General features: G+C 49.1%; 1 protein-coding gene across 1 annotated transcript in view; it reads right to left on the bottom strand.

Annotated features, from left to right (window-relative positions):
• The window catches only part of Inpp5d (inositol polyphosphate-5-phosphatase D), a 110,994-nt gene extending 109,299 nt beyond the window's left edge, over window positions 1-1,695 (bottom strand). Inside the window, exon 1 of the mRNA XM_051154270.1 lies at window positions 1,457-1,695. Coding sequence (XP_051010227.1) covers window positions 1,457-1,590 — 134 coding nt within the window. The 5' untranslated portion in view covers window positions 1,591-1,695. The remainder of the gene's footprint in view (window positions 1-1,456) is intronic.
• Window positions 1,696-13,533: the final 11,838 nt, after the last annotated feature.

Genomic DNA, 13,533 nt, shown 5'->3' with positions numbered 1-13,533 from the left:
AGCCCACGGCCAACTCTCCTGGCTCAAATCCCACTGGGACAGAAAAATGTCCCTGGGCCAGTGGTGGAGTCAGGCTGAGCTCATAAGATACTGAAAAGTACCTTCCTGCCCCTCTTTAGGGGCCCCCTCACTGGTAGATCCCCAAGGGCTGGTGCTTTGAGGAGGCCCAGGCCACCTGCAGCGCTTCTCCTGAGACATGCTGGTGGGTGTGCAGGAAGCTGGCTGCTAACTCCACCAGCACTAGCTGGTCAGCCAGCCGTGAGCCTGCACTGGTTTTTCGTGCCTCCCCATCCCCCCAACTCTGTGAACATCTTAGCTCCTCTTGTTTCCACCCTCGTCCACTGACATGGCCTGCTTGGTGGTGGCAGAAGGAGGTGGGCAGCACAAGCTAGTGGCCTCCGGGAGCAAACGGCCTTAGCCTTGGCTGCTATCGGTCTCTAACCTGTCCAAGCCTCATGGGTCTCATCTGCAGGTCTAGGTGCTCATGGGGACCCACACTCCTGGTTGTCTTGAAGATGAAACCAGCCAACAAAATGCCTAGCGCAGCAGGTCCCAACATGAGTCAGAGCTCAGAACCATCTTGTGGTCAGTCACCCACTTCCCTCCTGGCTGGCTCTGAAAGATCTTTTTCTTAGTCCAGGGACATTCTATCAGATGCTACCTGCACCATGCAAGTAGACACACCCTTCCTGACTGTGTTCCTGCCCTACTCCAGCCTGGGACAGGGTTAGACCACAGGGCTGTTGGGCCTTCCTCAAATGCTAGACGGATGGAGTGTTAAAAGGGAACCTTCGGCAAGCGGCTGTTGTTTCCTCTGTTGTCGGGATAATCATCACATTCAGCGACACCTTCTTTGGCTGGGCTTTGGGGGGGGGGGGGAGCCAGAGGGGGCAGACACTCACTCAAAAAGCAGCTCTGTGGCTTTGCATATCTTTGCAGCCTGGAATAAACTTCTGGGTGAGGAGTCCTTTCCTGATTAAATGCACCCTAGATTCAGCTCCCCAAATAGAATTAGCTCCAAGACCAAAGCCGTGTGGAGGAAGAGACCATGCTTGTCACTGCTTTATGCTGACCCAAGATGCTTTCCAATGCCCCCTCCTCCAGAGCGGCCTGTGTTTCTTCCCGGCTCAGAATGAGGATCTTTTTTCCTGTCACAGGAGCCCAGGGAGGCCCCTGGAACCGCAGGTCATGGAGGGCTACAGTGTAGGGCTGTCCCAGAGCGACTCAGAGCCTTAGCACCGCCGCACAAGCTTGTCATGACACGGACTCGGACTCCTTGAACTCCAAAGCCAGGCTCCAAAGTGGGCCACGGATGCTGCCCTACTCCGTAGGGTAACAAAGTGCCAGTCAAGTCTCATCATCCTGTGATATAAAACTAACCCAACCCATTACAGGGGTTCCCTCTTTGTATACACCCCACAGGGATGTGACAGTTGGGAGCAGAAGGGGTACTTACAAAACACAGAGTGCGTAGGCCCGGGGGATGGACTCGCTGGCACGCACAAGGAAGCTCCCGTCCTTGCCGGCCCTGGAAAGTAACTCCTCTGCCTTGGAGCGGGTGATGTTGCCATGGTTCCACACAGGGACCATGGCAGGCACAGGCCTCCTGGGCTGGGTCAGCAGCCACTCCCAGGACCGACACGCCAGCAGAACAGTTAAGGGCCCTAGGCTGAGCCCTGCCGCCCGCCCGTTGCCTCTCAGAAGTTGCCTTTGCTGCTACTACCAGCTTAACTGACTGACTTCCTGTTTCAGGCGCTCCGCGAGGGAGAGGAAACTGGGCTGCAGAGAACTTCCTCATTATAGAAACCAAGTGTGGGGCGGGGGCACCATCTACCTTCCCACCCGGCCCAGCCACCGCTGCCTGCCCCACCCTCTCCCTCACTGGCTCTCAATTTCCCCTGAGTGGGACACTCCAGAAGCTTCCATTATCAAGGTTCCACACGAGGGAGGCAAAGGCTCTTTTTGCATCAGGTTTCATGGCAGACTTCTGAAGTGTAGCCTAACATTTGTGAACCGGCCAAAGGAATGGCCACTCGGAAACTTTTGTAGATATTCACAAGGGCAGTCCTGGTGCCTTTCCTCTTTGCACCACCCAACACACTTGTGCAGGCAAGCTTTATTGTCAGCTTGACACAATATAGAATTGCCTGGGAAGAGAGAGTTACTGAGCAATTGTCTACATTGGTTTGGCCTGTGGATACATCTGTGGGGAGTGTCTTAATGAAGTTAATTGATGTCAGAAGAGTCAGCCCCCGTGGGCAACACTATTCCCCACTAAGGCAGGCTGGTTTGACCTTTCTGGATTTATGCTGTACACCTGAGGGGAAAAGCTTATTGAAGGACTTACATGTCCCCATGGGGCAAGCTGGCCACTTGGATGATGCATGTTACTGAGTCCTGCATTGTAGCAGCCAAGATGGCCAGTCAGGTTATTCACGGTGTGGCCGGACATGGTTAGATTTGCTCCGCCTCTCAAAGGCTACCATTTAGTACAGATGAGTTCTGCAGGTTCTAAGGGAGCCACTGTCCCTTGGACCCCAGAGTTGAGTGACTTCATTCCCCAGGCCAGGCCCATCAAGGAGAGAATGGAAAGTTTTGGCTAAAGGTAGAAGTGGCAATCTCTCATTCCTTCGCCTGAACCTTGTCATGTAAGATGTGACAACAGACCTAAGCCAGGGACACCCACCCCCCCCCAACACACACACACACACACACATACACACACTGGAGCTTGGTTGTTTCTTATTGTTCTCAGGCTCAGTTTCCTCTTCTTCAGCCTGCAAGGTGTGATTCCAAAGGGAGTTCCAGTGTGTGGAGGGCCTGCGAGGTGTGATGACCCATCCACAGCAGGAGCCTTGAGGCCTGCCGGGCACAGCTGGGAAATCTGAGAGTGGGTAGAACATTCTCTGGATCCTGAGCCAGAGGGAGGGGGACACAGTGGCCATGAGAGCTTTGCCATTTGGGCACTAAGGATACTGACTCTAACTCTGTAATGGACCCATCATGGAGGCTCTCATGTTCATAGTACCTCAGGCACTCCTTCTCAGGAAATCTCTGTCCATCACATGTATGACATGTGGTCCTTGAGCACCTCTGCCAACTGCCATCACCACCCTTATCACTAGAGCCTCCAGGGTCCATCTCCAGGGTCCAGATCTATGGCAGTCATAATCCTAGTCTGTGTTTGACTAACTCAGCTGTACTGATGCCTCAGTATACAGGACTGTTCCGCTGACAGGTAAGTCCCCTTTGCCCCTCTCAGCACCCCTCCCTATTGTGGTTAATCTTGGCTGCCAACTTTATTAGCCCAGAAAGCACTTAGGAAATCAGCAAAGCACACCTCTGGGAGTGTCTGCCAGGGTATTTCCAGGGTTAATCGGGTCACAAGGACTCTGACCTAAGGACACATGGATCCCTTGATGAATTCATGCTATTGTGTTATTGGGAGAAGGTGAAAAATGAGGTCTAGTTGGAGGAAGTAGGTCACTGGGGAGTTTTGGGGGTGCCCTTGGGGGTTCTCTCTTGCCTCAGTCCCTCCCTGTATCCCTTTCTTCTGGTTTTTAATCAACATAAAAAGCTCCTCCTCTACCATGACATAGACTGCTTAGCCCCGCCTCCATACCTATTACAGTGATGGATTGACACTTCTGGGACTATGGCTAGAAGTTATACCAGATATTCTGTCACAGCAATAAAAAGTTTGACTAATGAAACATGCCACTTCTTGGACCTTCATTACCACTAGGTTTACCTTTGTGTTGTCATCGTTGTTATTTTGAGACAGGGTCTCCCTATGTGGCCCTAGATTTCTAGGGCCTGTAACATGCTACGCAGATCAGGCTGGCCTTGAACTAACAGATTCTCCGCCACCCCTGGGAGTAAAGGTGTGTGCTACCATGCCTGGCTACCTTTGACCTCAATAAGATTCCTACCACATTGCACACCATACAAATGTGGCACATTCATGCTTCCCCGACTTTCAAGGGCCATCCTGTCTTCACTTCCTTCCCTACGCACATGCTTGAGGCACGAGCTGTCTTCTTGTCCTCTCATTTGAGAAAACCCCCAACATAGCATCAATGTTCCCCTGACGGTGTGTGTAGTCTGAGTAGTGACTATGTTTTTGTAAGCTTTTGTCTCTATCAATAATGCATACAGTTCACAGAGCCAAGTGAGCTGGAGAGAGAAGTCAGTGGATACGAGGTATGATGGGCAGAGAGGAGAGGAGTGACAAATGTTCAAGGTCTGATGTGCACACAGGAAAGGTCTTCCTGATGCTCTGTTTCATTTCCTCCAAAAGCGCCAGGGACCAGCCCTGGTGTTTTATCATTGTCCCATACACTGCCCCGTCTGATTCTGTTTCCACTGAGCACTAAGGGTCCTTCATTCACAGTGTCACAGCTCTGCAGAATCCGAGACCATGTAGCTTCCAAATTTCCCTAGCACCATGCCTTTCTGCTAGTTATGTCCATCCACACATTGCTCCCAACATCCCTAGAATATGGCTTCCAGTGGCTCCTGTTGACACTGTACCTTCCCTTTGTTTCATGACCGTATTGCCCAGCTTGCCTACAGCATGCAAGAAAGTAATGATCATTCATTTACCTTTGTACAGGACTGAGGCTTGTTACATGTCCCAGGCTGACCTTGAACTCTTCTTAGCCTCCTGCCCCAACTCGCCAGGTGCTAGGCTTTTGTTTTCTTGAAAATGTTGAATTTACTGTTCTGAATTTTATAGCATGAATGGAAGACAACACACTGCCCAGCCATATGTTCTTGACATTTTGGATTATAATTGTTTCACTCCTATATGGTGATCCTTTTCAAAGATGACTACATCCCAGCCTTCCACACAAGAGGGCAGCCCCATTTGCCAGAAATGTTCACTGTACACCTGGCATGACTTCACAGCAACTGGCAGGGGGGAGGGCAGAGGAGGACGCAGCAACACAGCTGGAATGGGAGCCAGGAGAGATGCTGATGGGAGGAGCCTGTGGACATGGTACATCTAAATTCACAGCTGCTACTGGAGAAGAAGGCTACCTGTCTTCTAGAAGGGCGTCTGCAGAGGGGAGGAGTGGCTATTTGGATGATGTTAGCAGGGGCACAGAGGTTAAAGGGCACTTGAAGCCACCATTGCTACACTTGGTACTTAGGGTCACACAGAGGGATGACCTGTTACCCAGGCTATTTCTGGAAGCCAAGTATGAATTTATTAGCATGAGTCTCTGTGCTCTTTTGGGCAATTAAGTAACCTCTAATATGGGGCAGAGGTTCTGATCCAAGGGAGAAAAGTTAGGATACTTCTGCTAGCTATGGCCTGTTGATGCTCTTTTTTAAACTCTATTTTATTTGGGGTATTGAAGGCTCTACCTCCCTCCCCCCAACCTCTTAACCCCTGGGTAAGAGAGAAGGAAGGTTAGTGGAGAGAGAAAGTGAGACCCCTTTACTTCTCTCGGCTGTTTAGGGTCAATTGGGTTCTTTTAGGGCAAAACCAGTCTCTGTCAGCAGCAAACACAGCAAGCAGTCTCTTCTGAGCCACTCTGTTGAAATGTTTCTTTCCATCTATCTCCAAGCCAGTACACCTTCCGTTTCTCCAAACTGCTATACACCACATGCCACAGGACACCAACACATGCCACCCTTTCTCTCTCCAGGCTATTTGTCTTTCTCAGAGTCTTAGGCCACACCCCTCTCCTTGCAACAGGAGGCAGGCCGTTACCAGCTGTCAAAGACCACGCCCCACAGGAGGCAGTTATCAGCTGTGGACAAACTGAAGCCCAAACTAACGTCCCACACTTGGGATTAAAACAAAAAACACATTTATGTAACACACCTGAGTTTACAAAGAACCTGAAACTTCCATTGCAATGGCCAGTATCGGGGCCCTGGAGGGAGGCTTGGAAATTTTCTGGGAAATTAAGTTAGTGACAGCAACAGGGTGGTCTGGCAGGCCTCTGGCATGGGCACTGGGCCATCTCCAGAGCTCTTGGAGGAACAGAGAGAGTTATGTTGGAAGAGCCGGCTCCCAGGGCTGGTGCCAGGCTTCACAGGTCTTGTGTCTGAAGCCCCATGAAGGGCAGAGTACCGGAGCAGGCTGGATCTCTTCATTGAAAAGAAGAGGAGAGGTCAATGGGGACACGAGCAACCCACCTCAGGTTCTTCCACCGGGACTGAACAGACCACGGGGCTGAGAAGGGACTGCTAAGCAATGCGTTATTGCAGCAACATGTAATACACATGGATCTCGCTGTTTCCTTCAGTTCCGAGAACTGAGCTTGGGCCTCACATATGCTAGGAAAGCATTCTACCACGGAGCTACGTTCTCACACCCCAATGTGAACCTACGAACCTGTCAATACATCCATCCCATGGATAGATAACTGATGGGTGGAGAAACAGGAGAAGAACTGTGAAGTCCCAGTTAGAGGGATGACATGTGGTGGGGGGCAAGAGCTAAGGCAGTGGAGGCCACACCACACATGACCAGACAAATGGCCACCAGTCTTCACGTTTCCCTACCTCTCCTGTGTCCAGCAGACCCCTTTATGGCTCTTCTGGACTCCCCTTGCTACTCCAGCCTTGGAAGAGAAGTACATGTTACCTACTTACTACCTGGAGCCCCTACTAGGCAGGGAGCAAGGAAGCTCATGACATTACCAAATGCAAAGAAGGCCATAATTATATCAGCCAACTTGACTAGCAGTGGTGCCCAGAGATTTGGTCAAACCTTACTCCAGATGTCCCTGTGAAGGCGTCTTAAAAGAAGAGATGAGCGTTTAAATCAATAGAGTTTGAATAGATCAGATGATCCTCCCTGCGGTGGGTTGGCTTCATCCAAAGGCTTGAAAGATTCAAGAGAGAGAGAGAGAAAAAAACTGACCTCCTCCAAAGAGAAAGGCATCTGCCAGCAGGCAGAGTGCCTTCATATGCCAATGCAGCATCCTCCCTTGCCTGACAGGTTTGGACTTGCTTGTCTGGAGAGCCAATATCTGTCTGTTTATGTATGTAAGCATGTATGTATCTGTCTATCTATCCATCTGTCTATGTATCATCTATATATCTATGTATCCATCTATGTATCATGTATGTATGTATGTATGTATCATGTATGTATGTATGTATGTATCTATCTATCTATCTATCTATCTATCTATCTATCTATCTATCCTTCAGTTACCTGTGTAATACAGTGGTTTTCAACCTTCCAAATGCTGCAACCCTTTAATACAGTTCTTCATGTAAAATTATTCCATTGCTACTTCCTAACCATGATTTTGTTACTGTTATGAGCTGTAATGTAAATATCTGATCTGCAGGATATCTGATATGTGACCCCTATGACAGGGTCATTTGACCACCAAAAAAGTCAAGACCCACCGGTTGAGAACTGCTGATCTAATGGATATATATGAGGCCCAAAGTTCAATTACCAGTACTTGAAAAAAAAAAAAAAAAACAATTAATCCTGGGTGTGTGATGGTACATGCCTTTAATCCCACCACTTGGGAGGCAGAGGCAGATGGATCACTGTGAGTTTGAGGCCAGCCTGGTCTACAAAGTGAGTCCAGGACAGCCAAGGCTATACAGAGAAACCCTGTCTTGAAAAACAAAAAACAAAAAACAAAAAACAAACAAACACAAAACCAAAACCAAAATCCAATTAAATCCATATATACTACAGGTTGCTACAGTAATGCATTGCTTAATAAGAATATATTCTAAGAAAGACATTGTCTGCTACCGTGAACATCATGAAGTGTCTTAACACAAACCTAGATGGAGTAGCTTGCTACACATCTGGGTTGTCACCTTGTTTGTTTTGTCTCCACATTTGAGGGCGCACATCTAACATGGCAGGAAATGTGTGATGGTTAATGCCCACTGTCAACTTGATATGATTTTGACACATTTAGGAAACTCTAGGAGTGTCTGTGAGGGTGAGGTTCCAGAGAGATGCAATTGAAGAGGTTGTCTTAGCCACTGCTCTCTTGCTGGGATAAAACACCACAACTGAGGCAACCACGGCAGACAGGGTATCATGAACACTCTTGTCTGTAAGTGCAAACTTTCCACTGTTGGGTTTAGGTGAATTCTGCTAAGCCCTTCACTGTGGATTTCCTTATTTTTTTTTTCTTTTCTTTCTTCCTTTTTTAGCTTTATTATTGTTTGTTTGTTTGTTTGTTTGCCCATTTGTTTTTTGAGACAGGGTTTCTTTCTGTAGTCCTAGCTGTCCTGGAACTTTCTCTGTAGTCCAGGCTGGCCTTGAACTCAGAGATCCACCTGCCTCTGCCTCCCAAGTGCTGGTGTTTAAAGGTGTACAGGACCATCTCTCAGCTCTTTTTCTTTTCTTTTCTTTCTTTCTTTCTTTCTTTCTTTCTTTCTTTCTTTCTTTCTTATTTGTTTATTTATTATGGCTCCTTCTCTCCTTTGGCTGTAGAACAGGGCCCTGTTTTGGTTGTCTGCTCCTGCAGCAGCTCCTCAGAGTCAACCTTGTCCACACCCTGCTACAGGTGTCCAGCGCCCTGCTGAGTTTTGCAACTTTTCTATCTTGATAAACTCCTCTGATGTTGTGGATAATGCTTTCAAGTGGCCTCTTGACGCCATTCACATACAGTCCTTGGTGACACTGCTGCAGCCGGAGCAAAGATTCTGACGTGATCATAGAGGTTGCAAGCCTAGATCTGTGTCAGTCTTGCCAATGTCATCGTCAACTGTAGCAATAGCTTGTGCTGAGCTCCTGTCCAGGGAGTAGGATTTAAAAGCTGGCCCATGGCTGCATCAAAGAAGTCCATGCCACCACTGTGACAGAATATCTGAAAAGAACAGTTAATTAAGAGGACAGTATATCATGGTAAGGAAGGCAGGGCTTGGGGTCCATGCTGTTTGCTACATCTTGGTGGATAAAGAAGCAGAGTTTGAAAAAATGGGGAGGGGGGCTGATCTGTAACCTATTGCCCCCCCCATGTCCATTTCTACATCGTGTCAGAACAGCGCCACTGACATGGGACCAAGTGAGCCTGTGGAGGACATTTCACATTCAAATTGCCACAGAGGGCAGACCACCACTTTGATATTGGGTTGAGATCCCCAAGTAAAAGGAGGAACGTTCACGAATAACAAACAGACCCTGAAAAGCATGGCATTTGGCAGCCAGTACTTCTCTATCTCTCTGGCTTGCCAAGTCAGGAGGTATCTTGTCAGAGGAGCTGCCACCTGGGACTCCTCACACTCCTGTAGGACAGTGACAGTCAACATACTGGAAGGCTCTGAGGTACTGGCCAGAACTCAGAGGATTCAACCTGTAGCTTGCCATATCACCCCTAAGCAATTCATCTGTCCTGTCTGTGAAAACCTCTAGACTTGGCACTACCTCCGCCTCTTAGGGATGAAAGGTCTGTTCACACATCAGGCACCCCCAAGAGCAGGCATGCTTCACCTGCATTCAACTCACCCTCTAGGGAGTAGTTTTCCTCCACGAACAGCAATTCTTCAACTGCTGAAATCCCTTATGTGGTGTACGACTGTATATATGTGACAATATCACCAGGGACACCCTGTCAGGGGTCTTCTAACACAATAATAGAGCTCAGAAAATGTCTTTTTCCTGGTGATGTCATGGACATTCTGATGGCATAGGTTGGTGCTCCATTAGCTTCTCCAGGGATGAGGCAGGTGGTGACAAACCCACCGCACAGGGGGCTGTATAAAAGCACAGCAATACAGTCATATACAGAACAACATATTTGTTTATTTATTTGACTTTGGTCCTGTTATGTAGCCCAGGCTGGCCTCGAGCATGAGATGGCCTTCAGTCACCCTCCTAAGTGCTGGTATTACAGGTGTGTAACAAAACATTTTTATAACGATAAGGAATATTTTGTAATGACATTAAACGGCTATGTTCCTGGCTCAGTATTTACCATGCTGTGCTTTTTACCACTGCAGTATGTTGTGCTCCTACTTTTAAAAAGGTTTTACTCTAGCCAGCATCTTGACGTCATCATTTTCTCCTGTGCCTGATTTAAATCTCCTATTAGTCTGTCCATGCGACCCTCAGAGTACCAGGGTCCATCACACGGCCGATACATGCAGCAGGCCAAGCCTCCTAGGTCCATAGAGCTTCACTTTTATTGTGGGCTGCATTAAACTTCTTCCAAGCTAAAGGTCAAGGATACCCATGGGGAGGAAGGCACCCCTGCTTGTGAGCTAGGAAAGCTCCCTTTCCATCTGACCCCCCTCTCCCCTTATCCCTCCTCTCTCCCCATCCAGTCTTCTCTCTGCCCCTTCCAGCCCCCACATACCCTCTAAGATGCCTTAGTACCATGCTTTGCTGGCCTATCTCCTTTCCCAGTTCCATTTCCGTTTCTGCTGCTGGACCACATGCTCAGAGCGGTCTTTACAAGTCCTAGCCGCAGGCTTTGGCAGACACAGGTTTCCTTCAAGTTTGCAAGTTTGTTGCAACTGGTCTTTGAACACTTGGCTGGCTTCCTGCAACTGGCTTGCCTTGAGGATGCACAATGGGGGGAGGGAGGGGAGGTCTCAGTTTATCCTATGTCCCTTTTGTACCTCTGAAAAACTCTATTGCAGCAGTACAAACCAGACCAAGAATTACGCACAGGGGCAGGGGGCAGAGTCTGAAGCCCAGCGCTGTAGAATTTAGCCCCATCAGAATCCTGCGTTGTATCTCACTCAGTAAAGTAGGGGAGAAACTCTGTGGAAGGGTGAAAGGTTGTGAAACATGGCTGGCTAGAGGCTTGTTCAGGATAAGACTGGTCCAGATGATCGGTACCTGGAGGGCAGGGCCTTGGTGAGCACAGGTCCCGGTGGGCTCCAGAGGGCAGCCAGCATCAGTGGGCATCTCCAGTGCTTAAAACCCTGCTTTGAGAAAAGCCGGCACACTACCAGTCCACATTTTACCCTCCCCTTCTAAAACCCGAGATTGGGGGGTCTGAGACAGCTTCTACCACCAGGGGGCGCCTTGAACTCTGGCCTCCTCAAGCCTGATAGCTTTCTAGACTCGCAGGTCACTTTTCAAATAAAGCCACCGACAGGGACGGGGCCTCAGAACCAAACTGGGCTAAAGAGTCATGATTTCCGTAACTGTGCTCCGCGACATGCTTGAAAACGGGAAGCCTGGCTGTGAGCAGCTCCCCAAGAGTGACAGACAACCGGGCAGTGACCAGGAAATCTGGGTGGGATCAACTTTGGGAAGAATTGAGTAAGACACAACACGGACATGAGTCCATGTCAGGACTCTTAGGGTCAGGGCATAATATTAATAATACAGTATGAAATGAGAAGAGACCAGAAAACAGATTTGAAATACATCCCAGTGGGGGAAAATGCTCTGAAGAGGCTCAGTCTGGTGGCAGATTCCTAAGACATTACTTCTCCTGCCCCGAGACTTCGTTCCCTGAGTCAAGCTCCAGACCGGAGGGTCAGCCCACCAGTTGCCAGGCTAGTTACTACAGGACGCACCCATGCCAGGCCTGCGCCTCCTCCAGCCTGTGTCCTGGCCTTCAGCACTTCCTAAGTGTGAATCATGACAGCCTCCCTTGGCAGGGCCTGTTGCCGTGCTTCCTAAACGCCTTTTCTGCCAAGGGCAGAAAATCGCTTTCTGTGGCGATTACGTGTCAGCTGCTTCCAGCTTCAGACTTTTTACCTCTTTCTCGATGCTTCTTCAGCCAGCAGCTATCTCCTCTGATCTGCCAAAACCCTCAGTGTGAGTTCTAAAATACGTCCATTCCGCCCCCCCCCCCCCCAGCCTGTCTCCCTCCCGTGCCACCTGCCCTAGCCTCAGCAGACTTTGAATTTCCGGGGTTACACCCTGGTTAGTTGATTAGCAACCCCAAACGTCTCAAAAACATTTCTAAGATGGCTCTCTACTTTGCTTGGGCCTGCTACTGCCTCACCCTGGACCATAAGCCTTCTCTGTCAACAGGCTCCTCTCATGCCCTCACCATCGTACTGGCATGCTGTGGGCACTTGTCTTAGCTCAGCCTCCATGACGGTGGCTTCAATACCTCAACAACAGGTATTTGTTTCTTGGCATTCTAGAGGATGAGCGCCCGCGATCAGGGTGCAGGCATGGCTGGTTTTGGTGAGGGCCATCTTCCTGGCTGACAGAATGTCTTCTAATTCTGTCCTCACATGGCTTCCACCCTTTACTTTCAACTTACCAACCCTGCCAGGCTCAGGAATTCACCTTTATGGCTTCATCTGACTTCGGTTGCTACTTAAGTGCGCTGTCACCACAGTCACTTTGAGAGTCACGGCAAGTCACCCCATAATAATATTCGTATTGTCCCAATAGATTGCTTTCAGGTGCAAACACTCCGCTAAAATGTGTGTCTGAGTTACCTCATCCAGACCACGTAGATGCTCCTCGAGGCAGATATAACCTCCGTCTGAGAAAGCGAGAACCGGAAAAATTAAATAAGCAGCCTGCAAATTAGCAACAGACTGGAGCTCCCAGCTCACACCTGACGATCTCGGAATGGGACTGCGTGCCGTAGACCTTGAATTACATAATCAGGACTTTGGTGCTAGACTCTGAGATTCCTTAACTGGAAGGCTTTATTCTCCCAGAATCCTCTCCTGTCTGCAAGCTCCTAAAGCCTCCACAGCTCAGCCTACTGTATCCTATGTACCCTACTGTATCCTACTGCCTCTCTTGTTATTCCCTTCTCTTCCAGGGACCAGGCAGGATCCCCCTTTACTCTAAGCCTGAGCCCCAAATCTTCAGCAGTTCTGCCCATGGTAGCTATAACCCTGGGAACACAAGCAAACAAGATCATGGCCTCCAAATCTTGCTCCATTCCTCGGGGCCGGTTTTAAATCTCCTTTGTCCCCAGTCTCTGCTCCACCCCCATCTTCTCCAGTCCTCACTTCTACACACCCAGTCTCCCTCACACTCACTGTCCACACCTGTAACCCAGGTCTCGGACTTCCACACAGCCCCTTTCTGCCATCTTTGTCCTGAAATATTCCAGCCAGACTTCCTGAAATGACTACTGATCACTCCAGAGAAACAGCCAGCCAGCCCAGCCCAGCCCTAGAATAACCCAGGTGTTCAAGCAATGTGGTAGCCAGGGACCTCTTGACCTCTGCTGGGCACCAAAGCATCCCTCCTCCCCATCTCATGTCTTTATGGTCCCCTGGCTAGTTCACTTCCAGAATGGTCAGATATTTACATTGCTCACTTTGCTGCCCACAAAGGATAGCCAGTCTCCCAGGCCACCTTTCTCTGCAGCCACATGTGCTTTCTTTCCCCCATCACCATTGCTCTGTTCCTCCAAGATCCCCTCATCACCCAGTTAGGACCAGCTCCCAAAGCTCTCATGGTCCTGTTTTTGTTTGTTTGTTTTGCTTTTTGTTTTGTTTTGTTTTGTTTTCACATCTCCTTCCCACCCACTGCTCTTCTTCATCTTATGAGTAAGGGTAAAATGTTTTCTGTTCTTAAAACCCCTCCTTGTCATGGGTTCTCAGCTTCAACCATAAATATGAAAGGTTTCAAACCAGACCAGCTTA

This window comes from Acomys russatus, chromosome 12 (assembly GCF_903995435.1).
Source record: "Acomys russatus chromosome 12, mAcoRus1.1, whole genome shotgun sequence".
Lineage (NCBI taxonomy): Eukaryota > Metazoa > Chordata > Mammalia > Rodentia > Muridae > Acomys > Acomys russatus.
Note: the sequence above shows the minus strand (reverse complement) of the source record. Positions and strands in the feature narration are given on the sequence as shown.